The 14,965-nt window shown below is 55.3% G+C and overlaps 1 protein-coding gene across 1 annotated transcript in view; it reads right to left on the bottom strand.

The window, feature by feature from the left end:
• Nucleotides 1-14,965, bottom strand: part of COL22A1 (collagen type XXII alpha 1 chain) — a 61,709-nt gene that overhangs the window by 10,146 nt on the left and 36,598 nt on the right. The window contains exons 34-55 of the mRNA XM_038760680.1: nt 14,289-14,330; nt 13,884-13,916; nt 13,041-13,094; nt 12,520-12,573; nt 12,297-12,350; nt 12,053-12,106; nt 11,685-11,738; nt 10,730-10,825; nt 10,229-10,273; nt 8,382-8,459; nt 7,628-7,663; nt 7,360-7,413; nt 6,630-6,674; nt 6,452-6,499; nt 5,972-6,085; nt 5,483-5,536; nt 4,281-4,334; nt 3,361-3,414; nt 2,509-2,562; nt 1,305-1,358; nt 641-694; nt 99-152 (exon numbers count right to left, since the gene is read on the bottom strand). Of these exons, the coding sequence (XP_038616608.1) occupies nt 99-152; nt 641-694; nt 1,305-1,358; nt 2,509-2,562; nt 3,361-3,414; nt 4,281-4,334; nt 5,483-5,536; nt 5,972-6,085; nt 6,452-6,499; nt 6,630-6,674; nt 7,360-7,413; nt 7,628-7,663; nt 8,382-8,459; nt 10,229-10,273; nt 10,730-10,825; nt 11,685-11,738; nt 12,053-12,106; nt 12,297-12,350; nt 12,520-12,573; nt 13,041-13,094; nt 13,884-13,916; nt 14,289-14,330 (1,239 nt within the window). The remainder of the gene's footprint in view (nt 1-98; nt 153-640; nt 695-1,304; nt 1,359-2,508; nt 2,563-3,360; nt 3,415-4,280; nt 4,335-5,482; nt 5,537-5,971; nt 6,086-6,451; nt 6,500-6,629; nt 6,675-7,359; nt 7,414-7,627; nt 7,664-8,381; nt 8,460-10,228; nt 10,274-10,729; nt 10,826-11,684; nt 11,739-12,052; nt 12,107-12,296; nt 12,351-12,519; nt 12,574-13,040; nt 13,095-13,883; nt 13,917-14,288; nt 14,331-14,965) is intronic.

Genomic DNA, 14,965 nt, shown 5'->3' with positions numbered 1-14,965 from the left:
AAGCTCATGAGGCAATCATGCGTGTCCTTGAAGGTAATGCATGTCCAGGCTCCATATGTCCACCCTGCCCCTGGTGCACAAAAACCAGCAGCACTTACTGGTAGTCCTCTGACCCCATCTGGCCCCGGGCCTCCTGGTTCTCCTGCTGGGCCCTGGAGGGAATGGGAGAAATGGGAATTCCCAGAATTAGCCCCTTCTGCCTCAGAGTCACCAGGACTGTGATGGCTGCAGGAAGTGAGGGGAGGGAGGTGCCATGAACTTTGACAGTCAGATGGTCAGTCAGTCCAGGGCCTGGCTTAGGAAGGGCCTACAGGTCTGATCCTCCCAGCTCTCTCCTTCCAGGAAAGCATTCCGGCCCGTTGTCCAGTAGCAGCCCCCACCCAAGGAGAGAGGGGGACTGCCCCGGGATTCCATCGACAGATGCAGCAGAACCCCGAGAACGGGGAGGGGCGGGGGGAGAGGGGGAGGGGTAGGTGACCTGGGTCCCCAGCTCCAGGTGTGTGCCGACCCTACAGGGTACCCTGGAACCTGAAACCAGGATCTTGGGCCTTGAGGAAAGCGGCCACTCATGATCCCTGGGCAGAGTGGGTCCCTGGCAGAAGTGGAGCAGGGGCTGGGACAGCACTGGACTTGTTCTCACCGGATCCCCTGGGGGCCCTGGTTTTCCATCTTCGCCCTCCTTTCCGCCTTCACCCTAGAAGGAAAACACAAATCAACCCCACCACACCCAACCCCAACCACCTTGTCCAATCCCCACCTCCCCCTGCCCAACAGAGAGCAACAATCCACATCTTCCTCAATCCCCCTTCTAGACTGTGAGCCCGTTGTTGGGTAGGGACCGTCTCTATATTGCCAATTTGTACTTCCCAAGCGCTCAGTACAGTGCTCCGCAAGCAGTAAGCGCTCAATAAATACAATTGAATGAATGAAAGCCCCTCCTCCAGGAAGCCCTCCCAGATGGACCTTCCTGGGTCAGCCCCTGGCAGCCTGGCAGTGGTGCTGTGCTAATTCTGTTTCTGCTGCTTGTGCTCCGTTGTGAGAGTGCAGTCTGTGTGACTAGTCCAGCTCCACAGGATGATCAACACCCCACAGTGTCAGGTTCCCAGCCACCAGTGCCCCTTTGTCCTTTCCAACAAGAGATCCAGCAGGCATGCTCCAGGCTCACCAGGGGTTGCCTTTGCTGGTTAAAACTGGACCCTTGTCCTGCCTGAGATGGCCTGTGTCCCCCGGACACATCTGGTCCCCTAACCCATTCAACCCTTGCATCCCTGACCCATCCAGAGTCCCAGAAGGCTGTCACCCACGGGGAGTCCCGGCAATCCTGGGGGGCCCTGGGGGCCTGGCACACCATCCTTCCCCTAGAACAAGAACAGAAGCAGAAATACATCAGTCTTTCTCTGCCCACCCCAGCTCTTCTACCCACCGGACTAAAGCTGCCTCTGCCGCTACTCCTGCCCATAAGGGGGAACCTCAGCTCTTCCCCACTCAGACCAGGAAGGGATTCTAGGAGGGTTAGTGTATCCCTCCTACCAAGAACCAGACACATGTGCACTGCTCCAGCTAGGGGAGACAGAGGTGACTGGTCCTTAGTCCTGGTTTCCTGGCTGCCTAGGCCACCCAAAAATGCTTATGTTTCTATGCTGGATGGGTGGGAGGCTCAGTGTCTCCTCCTCAGGAAGCCATAGTATTGACTGTCAATATTAATCAATATTAGCTTCATGTCCACCATACTGACTGTTTGGGCTGGGGATAGGAAAGCTACCCGTTTCTCTGCAACCAGTATTTCTTCAGCATCTGGGCTTCCACTGGCCCAGCTCAGAAAGAGGGAGTTTCCACTCAACCCTGTTAGACTGTAAATCCATTGTGGGCAAGAACTTTGTCTCTTATTCAAATGTACTCTGCCAAGCACTTAGTCCAGTACACTGCACACAGCAGGCAACCAGCACTTCACTCTCCACAAAGTAGGCACCCAGAAGAGCTTTTTACACCCCTTTCCACCTAGACCAGGACCTGCCCTCCCGGGTGAGAAGCAGCGTGGTTTAGTGGAAAGAGCACAGGCTTGGGAATAAGAGGTCATGGGTTCTAATCCCAGCTCCACCACTTGTCAGCTGTGTGACCTTGGTCAAATCACAACTTCTCTGTACCTCACTTACCTCATCCGTAAAATGGGGATTAAGATTGTGAGCCCCACGTGGGATGAACTGATAACCTTCTATCTATCCCAGCGCTTAGAATAGTACTCGGTACATAGTAAGCACTTAATAAATGCCATTTAAAAAAAACTGAAGTGGAGAGCTCCTTGTCTCTCTTTTATCCCTGTACAGGATTCTGGCTGACTGCAGGCTCCCAGAATTCCAGATCTCCTGCCCCCTCTCTGGGTTTCAGACCTCTCCCCACTCTCCAGAGCCAGAGTCGGAGAAGCTGAAGACTCAGTCCCAGCACCCGGACTCCCTCACTGCCCAGACTGGGCCCCCTAGGCTTGCCCCAAGCTCAGGGAGTGCAGCTTACTGTGGCTCCTGGAAACCCCGGAGGCCCAGCCGGTCCAGACACACCGTCTGCTCCCTATAGAAACAGAAAAGGAGAAGGTGAGCAGCTGATCCAGCATCTCACAGAAACATTAATAAGCATGGTCCAATCAGAACTCTGTCGTCCCCAATTTATTCCCCCCCTAGAATGGCACAGCAATTCCTCCCTGAAGTTAAACAGTCAGTCCAATGAAAGCTAGCAGCCCACCCCACACTGCTGGTTTTTCCTTTCAGAAATGACCAGAAATGGAGCTGGATGGGCAGAGGGATCTGGGGAGGGCAGGGGGCATAGAGGGGAGGGGAGGGCAGAGGATGTAGCGGGGAAATGATCTGCTGTGCATTCCAGCTCATTCTTGCCAGGAGACAAGTTTTGTTCCAAATTTCTCTGGTCCTACTGTCCCCCAATCCTGGGTCCTCAAGGCTCCTCAGGCCCAAGGCTGCACCCCCAACTCAGCTACCCAGGGTCCTGTGACATAAACCCCTCAGTCCCACCCTCTCCCCAGGCTAAATGAGAGCCCCCCCCTTCCCCACACTGAGCCAATTTCCTTTCCTTTATCCATGGCTCCACACTGGGGAGGGGCTGAGTCTCCCCTTCCTCAGTGCAGGAAATGGAAAGGGTCCAACTTTGTTGCAGGCTCCTACTCGCTTCCCCCTTCTCTGGGCATGGTTCCATTCCCTTTAACCAACAGCTGGACACTTCACTTCTGTCCTGAAACCTGGACCAGCGGCTCCTGGTCCCCCCCCACCCCTGTCGTCCCTCCCAGTCCATCCCTGCCTTTCCCTTCTACGCCCAGCGGGGATGAGACACAGAGGCCAGGGAAACCCCTGCACTTACGGGTGGCCCTGGGCTCCCTGGGGAACCCACGACTCCAGGCACACCGGGGTGGCCCTAGGAAAAGAAAAAACAGCATTGAGTGACTCCCCAAATGGGCTTTCTTCTAGATCCTCCGGTCCCCAAGCCCTCCAATCTGCACAGATGGAGACTCAAGGAAGGTTAATCCAAACAAGTGACTTGGGTGGCGCCCTGAGAGCTGGAGAGCCCTGGGGGGGAAGATGTTGAGCTTGACATAGCAAAAGGGACCAGTTGCCCCAATCTTAGTTGGCCTGTTTTGTGTTGGATGCACAGTGCCTAGGACCACCTGGGAAGGATCAGTGGCTTCCCCCAGGCCACTGTTCTGCCCCACTGGATTTCTCAGTTGGATTTAAGAACCATGAGTGACCCAATCTGTAATCTCGCTGTTCGCTTGGATTCTCTCCCAGCCTGGAGCTGATTTCAGCTAGCGTAGGCCTGTCTTTGAGGGTCCGTGCTATTGGAGCCCAGAAGGGAGCAGTTGACAGCAGATCTGACAACCATCTCAAATGCTCCCAGAGGTGCTCTGACTGCACCAAGGCTCCTGACAGGCCAGCAGCAGTCCTTTTTTCTACTCTCTTCTGTGTCGTCCTAACTCGTTCCCTTTATTCACCCATCATCCCCCAGCCTCAGAGAACTTATGACATATATATAATTTATTCATTTATATTAATGTCTGTCACCCTCTCTAGACTGTAAGAATGTTGAATCCGTTAAATTACACTCCCCCAGACACTTAGTACAGTGCCCTGCACACAGAAAGCATTCAGCAAATGTCACTGATTGAAGATGATTACTCCCTAGGGAAAATTAGGAACCAAGAGGCAAGAAGCAAATGGGGTGAGAAGAGAGTGAGAGAGAGTGCACACAGTAGCACATATATTACTAAGGAAATGGGTTTTTACCTGTTCACCTTTGAGTCCAGCCTCACCATCTGCTCCCTGCTCTCCTTTAGAGCCCTGATAAATACAAAAAGAAACAACTGAGCCAGGACCTGAGCCAAGACCTAGGCCCACTGGGAAGGAGGCAGAACCCACTGACCACAACAAGCCCAAGACCCCGACGGCTTATGTCACCTAGCCAGTGGCTTCAAGCTCTCCCTCTTCACTGCTCTGATTGCAGTGCTGAGACAGCACTTGGAACACAGGATACTCTTTTGTCTCTCAGACTCTTGGAGGGGTCCTCCCCTAGGGAGAGTACCCTGGAACCACCACAAAGATAAGCAGCAGGCAAGGTGGCAGAAGAGCCCCATTTCCCAACAGTTCTCACAGAGGATAGGAGTGGTGCTTTTGGCCAGTTGATGGGGAGATGGCTTCCAGTGCCCCAGACTCCCTCCAGGCACAGACTGCAGATGTCCCTAGCATCCTTGAAGTGATTAACTGTATTGTGGGGGAAACAGAGGGGTTTCCCTGCAGGGCCACCAGGCAGTGTCGACTTCAGGGCTAGCTGTAAACCTTGCAATTGGACCCAAATTTCCCCATAATCAAACCATCTGTCTCCTGCCGGAAGGAGGGCCTTTGGCTAGGGTGCTTCACTGCACCTTGAGCCCTTATCTGCCTTCTTGTTGATAGAGGAGGTGGGGTGCTCTGCCCAGTGAGCACCAGTGTAGGGGCACAGGGCAGGGAGACTTCTGCAAACCACTGGTTCAGATGGTTGGAGCCAACTAATAGCCTGAACAAGCAACCAAAAGCTCGCCTTGGCTTCGGGGGTGCTTCTATTGCTTCCCTCCCAAGGTCTGAAGGGGAAGGAAGAGAAAGAGAGGAAGTGAGAAAGGAAGAGAAAGAAAGAGAGAAAGAGAGGGGAAGTGGGAGGGAGAGAGAGGGAGGAGGAAGAAGGGAGGGTGGGTTAGGAGCTGGGAACTGTGGAACCCTCCAGTAGGGGCCCTGCAACAGTCAGATCCATAAGCTTGGTCAATGACGCCATGGCTGATGCTAAATCATCTCCCAAACAAGACACCCTGGAGAACTGTTCTCAATTCAAAATGACCCAGAGAAAATGAGGACAGGACAGAAGGGGAGGGGATGAAAGAAAGAGGTAAGGCGGGAGGGGGGCGCGGGGGGAGGTAGGAGGTAGTGGAGAGGGAGTGGGTCCAATGAGCCAGACTCACCTTCAGGCCGGTCTCTCCCGGGGGTCCACTAAGTCCTCGGAGGCCAGTGTCCCCCTATGACAAAGGGAAGTCAGACAGCAACGAGGCTGAGCAATCTGTGCCCAAGCTGGCCCAAGCCCTGTGTCCTTGGCCAATGGGAGAAGGTCAGAGGGCAGGAGGCCATGTGGACTCCCCATCCCCCAGGAGTGAGCGCCAGCATGCTGAGTTCAGTCTCCTATGGGAAATCATGCAGAGCACATTCATGGAAAGTTAGAGAGCAAACAGCTGTCAAAGCGTCTTCTATTCTCTCAGTTATAGTGAGCAGCAAAGTAGAGACAAGAGGAATCTCATCCCCATTCTACAGTTCCAGAAACAGCAAAGATCAGGTAAGTTGCAGAGCCAGGAGTAGAAGGTAAGTGACCTGATACCCCCGCCCTGTGCTTTTTCCACTAGGCCTCTCAGAGCCCCGGAGCCCTGGGGGCCCTGCCAGGGTCCTCCCAGGACTCTTACCTTTTTGCCATCAGGGCCCTCTTTCCCAGGTGACCCTGGGACCCCTTTGTCCCCCTTGAACCCTGGCAGGCCAGGGAGTCCTGGGGCTCCCGGGGGGCAGTCGCCACACACGTCCTGGAGAACAGAAACAAGGCTCAGGGCAAATGATTTCTCCCTCCCTGCCTCCCTCTTTCTCTCCCTCCCCCCCGGCCAGCCACTCGCTCAAGGGCCCAGAGGTTCGGGCTCAGAGCCAGGAGAAGCCTCCAATCTCCTGACTGGTCACCTCGCTATCAGCCAGAACTACTCTCCCCCCCCCGCCCCCACCCAGCGCTCCCCAGTGGCCTTCAAATCAAACTTGATTTCATGCCCACTGTCCACTGTGGGGCTGCAGCTCTTTGCCACTGCACACATGGTGTGGTGAACAGAAAATGGAGCACACACATATGTGCACCTACACCCACACATCCCCAATCCACCATCAACATTCCTTCAGGTCCTCACCTTCACCAAGAGGTTTATGTCCCCAGGGGTCAGGATCTGCGCAGGGCCCTGAGAGAGGAAATGTCCATTACTCCAGGCAGCACCCCAAAGTCGTCTGAGAGCGGGATTTGGGGTAGTGGCTCTGGCAGGACCGAGGGTTTGGATGGGGGTTAGGACAGGGACAGGGTGGAGGACCTACTGGTTTTCCAGGTGGCCCTTGTTCCCCAGGGTTTCCCGGTGATCCCTGAGGAGGCAGAGAGACAGAGATAGGGAGCATTAGCTCGCAGCAGGGAAGGTGAGATGAGTCTTTTCTCGACACACGAACCTGTGTCCGTGGGCTCGGGGCCACCGTCTCCACAGCCTGCTGGGACCAGGGATTCCAACCAGGGAGACAGCGCTCGGCCCAGCCTGACATGGATCGACCCACCAGAGGTTGCATCCAACCCTCGCTCTTCAGCTCAGGAAAACCCTCCTAGAACCCCCATCCTCTTCCCTGACACTCTCTTCCAGGAACCTTTCCCAGATTTGTCTTTCTCCTGCTCAAGTCCCACAGGCTCCCAGCCAACATCTCAGCACTTTGGCCCTCACAACCACCTATTCCATGTTTGGACATTTTGATTGACACATCTTTGTACTGAAGTCTTTGTGCCTCCTGTCCATAAATGACCTTCTGTCTGAAACCCCCATTGCGTAGTAAGTTCTCTGAGTGCAGGATTCATGCTTCCCCCACTTATCGGACGGCCCCAAGTGCTTAGTATGGGGTCCTGCACCCAGTGGTCACTCAGCCCCTACTGCTGTCAGCCTGATGATAGCTCTGCCTGAGTGACCAGTCAGAGGCCACTGGCCCCTGCCCCAGCAGAAGGTGGACACTGTTGACCCCACAAGGGACATCTGGAAGAGAAGTCTTGAGTCTCCCAAGCCTCACTCACCTCCTGGCCAGCCAGACCCTGGGGACCAGGGAAACCAGGGAAGCCTCGTGGTCCCTGGGGAAAGCAGGGAAGAGACAGGAGTTAAGACATACCAGCCCTGCCTCTGCCCACACCGGGCCTCAAACATGGGGGCACCACTGGGAAGACCACCTCGTCCCTCCTCTCTCCCTAGGAGACTCCCTGCTGGCCAGGAGCCAGCTCCACCCACTGCCCCTCCAGCACCCGGTTCAAATGGTTGCAGTGCCCGACCCATGAGATGTGTACGTACCGGTGGCCCTGCGTCTCCTTGCAACCCGGGGGGACCCTGCAAATAAGCATCCTGAGTCAACAGTGCCATCTGCCCAGCCTCGCTTGTCCTTTTCCAGACCGGGCCATAGCCATGGACAGGAAGAGCCTGCCATTCCGATCCAGACTCTTGACCTTGGTTGCCTAGCAAGGGTGGACTTTTAACTAATCTCACCAGACTGGCCCCCACTTCTGGACCCCAACAATCCTTTTCCAGCAGAAGTGGTCTGTTCTAATATGATTGCACCCGCTCTCGCACTCCCAGAGCTCACAGCACCAATTCTGCCCCATGGCCCTGCTGCTCCCAAACCCTGGGACCCAAGCCTGGCGTTAACTGAAAGGCTCTGTCCTTGGACCCACCAGCTATCTGGCCCTGTAGGAAGGTTTGGACCCCGCTTCCACAAAGTGGATTATGGATAGGCTGTGCTTCACAGGTCTACAGTCCCTGGAGGCCCCATTCCCATATTCCCACAGATATATGTGCACGTCACAGTGGGCACTGTGCATGAACTCTGTGTGGAACCTGTACCAACCCTGCACGAACGCTTCGGGTAGCTCTGCATGAAGGCGGGCAAGTGGCTGGCACTGCCAGTCTCTGTAGTTGCCAGCGGTGGGGGATCCCCCCAGCCACCCAACAGCCTGGCTCTAGGAGCCCCCCACACCACTTCCAGCTCAGCACCCAGGTGCACCGGCGTGGAGGGAATCGGGTAGTGCATGGAGGCAGTGTCACGACTCACGGGGGGACCTGCTGCCCCAAGTCCTGGGTTTCCTCTCTCGCCAGCCCGGCCAGGGACCCCAGCAGCTCCTCGGTCCCCCTGGAACGAGAGGATTCTCTGGTCAGCACCGATAGCCTGGTCATATCCCTCTCCCTTTTCCTCTCTCTCTTGGAGAGGTTGGAGCCTACAGGCAACAGGCCAGGGAAAACAGGCCTGCATTAAGGGAATCTGTTCAAATGGGGGAAAGTCGACTGGGTCCCCCAGTGTAGGGAAGGGGTGTTACACTCTGCCGAAGCAAAAATCACGAACCGCAGATTCCATGGGATAGGGCCAGGGGAGAGAAGAGTTGAGCTTAAACATCCCTGGTGGTTGGGACAAGACCAGCTTGTAATCAAAGTCGACCGGTCAATTGTATTGACTGAGTGCCTACCGTGAGCAGAGCACTGCACTGAGCATTTGGAAGAGAACACTAGATAGCAGATACAATCACCACTCTCAAGGAGCTTGCAGTCTACTAAGGGCAGAGCACTGTACCAAGCGCTTGGGAGAGCACAATACTATAATTAGATGACACGATCCCTCCCTTCCTGGAACAAAATCAGGGCATTTCCTGAAGTGGAGGCACTGAACTAACAAACCAAAAGAGGTGGGAGGCCAGACCCAGCCTTTTTTTGTCTGTGTACGCAAAGGTGTGAAATCCACTGTCTGGGCTCCTTGGAAACCCCGCTCCCTGTGATGCACTCATGAGAAATAACACGGTCCTGGCCACCTATTTAATTTCCCTTGGTGCTACTCAATATCACAACAAAGCATGAGGCTGCTAATAACTTTACAAATCACCTATGTGTAACTTGCACGTTTTTAGCGGGTGGCCTTTGTGTGAATGCATAATGGCATAGTGTGGGCAGAGAGTGATTTTTGTTTGTCTGCCCTCGGCTCCACAGCTACTGATAGAGCCATTGCTGGTGAGCAGAATGAACAGCAGATTCTACCCTCACTGCGGACCGAGCCCCACAGAATCTACCCCTTGCGGTTCTCTCCATCACATTTCCTTCCTGTTCCTACAATGTGCCAGGGGTGTTACTGATGCCATCTTCAGCTGCATCCTTAGGCCCAGGGCACTGCCAAGAACATTTGGAACTCTCTCCCTCTAGACTGTAAACTCGTTGTGGGCAGGGAAGGTCTCTACCAACTCTGTTGTACTCTCCCGAGTGCTTAGTACAGTGCACGCACTGCACACAGTAAGCAGTCAATAAATACGACTGATTAATCAATTCACTGACTGTGAAGCAGCGTGGCCTAGTGGAAAAGTACAGGACTGGGATTTCGGAGGCCTGAGTTCCCACCCTAGCTCCGCCACTAGCCTGCTGGGTGACCTTGGGAAAGTTGCTTAAGCCTTCTGGGTGCCTCAGTTTCCTCATCTGTACATCGGGGTTTCAATATTTATTCTCCCTCCCCCTTAGACTGTGAGCCCAATGTACGGCTTGGACTGTGTCTAATCTGATTGAATTGTATCTGTTCTGGTGCTTAGTACAGTCCTTGATGCATAGTAAATGCTTGACAAATACTACAATTATTATTATCATTGTTATTTCTATTACTGATGCTGAAATAAGGGGACTCGGCTGTGGATTCTCCGCTATGGCAGTCCTGCTCCCCTCAACCATTAGATTGGAAGTTCTACATAGGCAGGAGCATGTGTTTTCCTTCTGCTCTTTCTCCCGGGTGCTTAAGCACAGTGCATCCCACTCCATGGGTGCTCAAAAAATACCAACACTCCTCACACATATGTGCACATATTTATGCATACCCAAGTTGACACATATGCACACAAACTCCACACACAGAGGATTACAGCCAACATTCACCTTCTGTCCTGGGGGTCCTGGCACCCCGGGAGCTCCACGGTGGCCCTAGACAGCAAACATGGGGAGAAGTACCATGGTTATAGCCTGAACAAAGCCTTTTCACTGACACGTCAGCACCAACTGACCTCCTCATGCCCCATCCACATTCCCGTTCCCCAAACCGGTCACTAAGAACCTGTCACCTGGGCCCTTATGGTCTAAGGAAATGCTTTCAAATTCCCCAGAGGTTCGGTCGCCTCATCAGACAAGGTTTGGGGTTGACTGAGCCCAGCCCTATGCCCACTAACCAGGGAAAGCTTCCTGGAGGAAGCAGGGTGTTTTTTCTTGACAAGAAAGGACGCACTGCTCCCCTCTAGAGTCTGATTTCCCCTTCCCTCCCCATCACTGTTGGCCATCCCCTACCACCTGAAACACCATCAAGGCACCCCAAAACCCTGGACCTAGCATGGATCCTGGGCAGCCTGGCCCAGAAACAAAATCCACTCGAAGCTGGGGACTTACCGGTTCTCCATCTTGACCCTTTCCAGGGGGTCCCACTGCCCCAGGCATGCCGGGCTCCCCTCGAGGTCCAGGTGGTCCCTCTGAACCCGGGGGTCCCTGGAAGGAGTGGGAGCAAACACTCAAGATTCCTTCCGAAGGCCAGCGTGGTCTGACCTACCAGGCTGCACTCCAGCTCCGGATCATAGATCCCTCCCCCCTGCTGCGAGAGCAAGGTGGCATCTCTCCTCTCGAGACCAGGAGGCAACAGGGGAAAGCTGAGCAGCCTGGGCCCAGTGCAGGGCACCCCCAAGGCACCAGGAGACCATCAGTCATAGCCAGATTCCTATCAGTCAGTCAATTCTATTAATTGAGCACTTACTGTATGCAGAGCACTGTGCTTAAGTGCTTGCAAGAGTACAATATAACAATACACAGACACATGCCCTCCCTACAACAAGCTTACAATCTAGAAGAGGAGACAGACATTCATATAAATATATAAATGAATTACAAACCGCTCCCCTTCCCAGGGAGAGTTCACCTCCCCGGTCGGGATACAGCTAGCTCCAGCTCAGTTGGGACTGGTGGACACAGCCGGGGGCAGGGAATCAGCAGACCCGCTTCTAGACCCGAGTCTGCCCATTGCCTGCCATGTAACTTCAGGCAAGTCTCCGAGTCTCTCTGGGCCTCACCATCCCCCTCTGCACAATGGGGATTTTATAGCTGCCTTGCCCTGACTCCTGGGGATGTCGGGAAAACAAAATGAGCCAAGCAGTGTGAGCAAAGGTTTCACAAATGCAAGATGGGGTTATGTTGGAAGAAAGGCTGGGCAGAGGGCAGGGGAGGGACAAAATGACCCTGCTAAGCCTGAGGCAGCACTGTCAATAGGAGGTGGGTGGATATATGTATTGACTGATTGATAAGTTCCCTTGGGGAGCATCAGGGCCATGTCCACAGCCATGCAGAAATAACATACCTGGTCTCCTTTCTGTCCAGCTTCTCCTGGCTGGCCCTTGGCCCCTGGAGCCCCCTGCAAGTATAAGTTACATTACAGGGATGCAGAGAGAGTCCCAGCTCCACTACAGGCCTGCTGTGGGACTGGGGACAAGTACACAACCATCCGTGCCTCAGTGTCCTCATCTGTAAATTGAGGACATGATCCTGCTCTTAGATGGGGAGCCCTGTGGTGGACAGAGCCTGCATCTAACCTGATTAGCTGGCTTCCATCCCAGTGCTCAGCTCAGTAAGCACCAGACAAATTTGTCATGCTTACAAAATTGCTCAGTGGTGATGGTGGTGACTGGGTGGCTCCCGCCCCACCACCTGTGCAGACGGATCACTCACCCCAGCTCCAGGAAGGCCCCGGACACCTGGGAGACCTGAGGGTCCTGGAGGTCCCTGTTGGAAAATGCAAACAGCAGACGTGATGGCTCTTCCCCACCCTCGCCATGAGCCAAGGGAGCAGTGATAGAGCCAGGTGCCCCCCCCCCCCGGCCCCCGCAATCACCCACCAGTGGTGTGGAGCCTTCTGGCCCCTCTGGCCACTTTTGTGGCAGCAGAGGAGCAGCTGGGGGCAGCAGTTACTCACCCCTGCTCCTGGGACTCCGGGTTCCCCTCTGACTCCATCTTGTCCCTTTGTGCCCTGAGCCAAAAGCAATAGGGTTAAACCATTAGAAACCTTACTGGACACCCCCATAGGCTCCTTGACCACAGCAACCATTACTGCCCACAGAGGGCATCCAGTATAGTGCTCTGCCCACAGTGGGTGGTCGGTAGAGGGATCTGCATGTCCCCACCTATCACATGCTTACCGGGGGTCCTGCAGGTCCTCTCCGTCCCTCTTCCCCTGGGAAACCCCGTGGGCCCTGCAATGAAAAAAGACATGGCGGGAGGGAGGGGGGCCCATGTCAGCTTCCTCAGGGATCCAGACCCCCAAATATTAGCAGGACATCAACTCTCACCCCAGGACCCCTGGGACCCAGGAGCAGCCTGGGGCTGGTGGCTGTGGGGCCCTCAAGGTGACCTGGAAGGGAGATGAGGGGTTGGCCTCTTATCTGTCCCCAGGCACCCTCAGGGCCGACCCATACAGGAGCCTCCATCAGAGCCTAGGAGTAGGCCTGAGGCACCCCATCCAATGAGACACCAGCCACACCTACCCCACCACCCATCAGGGAGCTGTGGTCTGGTTCAGTCACCCTCCTGCCCCTTCCCAGACAGCAACCTGCCCTGTCCAAGGCCCAGTGAACTCATTGGGGTCCCTCACCCACCCTCCTCCCAGATCCTGCAGCTCAGGGACAGTGAGGTGGGGGGCTGAGGAATGAGTGTCACATACCATTTCTCCAGCAGAGCCGTTGTCTCCTTTATCTCCCTTGGGCCCAGTGGCCCCCTGCCTCAGGAGAACAAACTGTTCAGAGCCAGGCGTCTGGCCACCAGCTTATCCTAATCATGTGGGATGGGTGAGGGGAGAACCCCCAGTTTCTGGACACCCAGAAAGGGCTCACCTCAGGTGGAATCTAGGCAGGGGCACCCACAAGGGCTTCAGAATCTACAGCCAATGATGCCCTTGCCCCAGCAGCCAGAGCCAACCCTGGCAGGACAGGGCATCTTCTGTGGGCATGATACTGTACTAGGCACCATACTGTACTAGGCACCTGTGTGCAGAGGACCATACTGGGCAACTGGTTGCAGGAATGCTGTACTAAGTACCTGGGACCCTATGGTGGGGGTAAAAGGCAGGTGCCTGAAGTTGAGCACTCGATAATCACAGCCCAGCATTCCCTCCCAAGTCTAGCCACAAAAGATGAGTGTGACCTAACAACAAGAGAATTCTGACAGTGGTCGTGACCCTGGCCCGATCTCTGTGCCCAGTCAACAGGCCTTGTGTTCATCAGGTGCCCAGTACAGTGCTGTGCAGCCAGTAGACCCCAGGACAGGGTACACTGCTTCCTCATCAAAGCCTCCCCAGGGAACCCGAGCTTGGGACGGGCCCGACCCCTGCGTCTCTCCCAGGGCATAAGTACAGCCCCAGGAGCCAGGGGATCGGTGGGGACTCACCATCCCTGCCTGCCCAGGGGGCTCCATCTGGCACAACCTCCAAATAAGCCCCGGCCCACCCCGCCAATGCCCATGTCCAGATAAGGCCCGTGGAGACCACAGAATCCTCCCAATTGTTTACCGGCTCTCGCGGTTGAGGACTGAGTGGAGAAGTCTGAAACGAAAGCCCAGAAGCAATGGTGAGGCCCGAGCCAAGCCTCAAACACCCAAAAGACCCCCACCTGATGGTTCAGAGGGGACTGGGCGAACCCGGGGGTCCGCACCCCCTGCTCCACGGCCCACATGTGGATAGCCCAGCCTGACTGATGCCCCTCCCTTCCCCTTTCCCCGCAGCAGTGGACACACGGTCTGTGGATCTGACAGCTGGGCTGATTTGGGCTGCCAGCCAGGGCAGGGGCAACAGACCCCAGAGGCCCAGGGTGAGGTATCACCACATTAAACAACAATGATGGGGCGGCTTGAGTCCGGAGGGGTGAGTGTCACAGGGTGCAGGGGTGGAGGACAGGAATCCGTGGGAGGGACCTACCGAACCCGGAGGGCCAGGAGGACCGGGTGCTCCTGAGTCGCCCTGGAATAATGAGGACAAGGACAGTCAGTGACTGCTTCTGCTGGGTCCTCCACCCCTGCTTCATCCAGATACCAATGGGACAGACCAATCTGGACAGATTGAGGGGAGGCCTAGACCTGCTTTTTCACCAGAGCCCTGCCCTCCGCATAGGTACCAATAGGACTGACCAATCGAGGCAGACAGAGTCGGGGTCTCGACTTGAGTTTGGAGCACAGTCCAGCCCAGTTGGGTCTCTCCAGTATCACCTTGGGGCTGATGAGACTCCACATCCCACCTGGCAGTTATGTGGCAAACCCTAAGGCAGGTCTGCCCCTAGGAGCCGCTTTCCAACTTCTCCCCAGCTCAGTCAAGGCTGCTCAGCCAAATGAACTCAGCTCAATGATCCCTGCAGCATTACTGATCCAGAAATAGGACTTCTGGTCTGATGCAGAGGTCTGGCCAAGGGTGGGAAGGTGACAGGTATGGGGTATGGACTATCAGAGGCAGGTGTTGGTCAGTCCCAGAGCCACCTGGCCACTGTTCCATGATGACCCCTGATGAGGCGGGTTCCCTCAGGTCACAGTGGTGTCCCAGCTGGCCACAAGGAAAGCCTCTCACACAGAAAGAAAGGAGGTTCTCAGAGCAGAGGAACTATC

This window comes from Tachyglossus aculeatus, chromosome 18 (genome assembly GCF_015852505.1).
Source record: "Tachyglossus aculeatus isolate mTacAcu1 chromosome 18, mTacAcu1.pri, whole genome shotgun sequence".
NCBI lineage: Eukaryota > Metazoa > Chordata > Mammalia > Monotremata > Tachyglossidae > Tachyglossus > Tachyglossus aculeatus.
The sequence above is the reverse complement of the archived record's forward strand: the minus strand, read 5'-3'. Positions and strand labels throughout refer to the sequence as shown.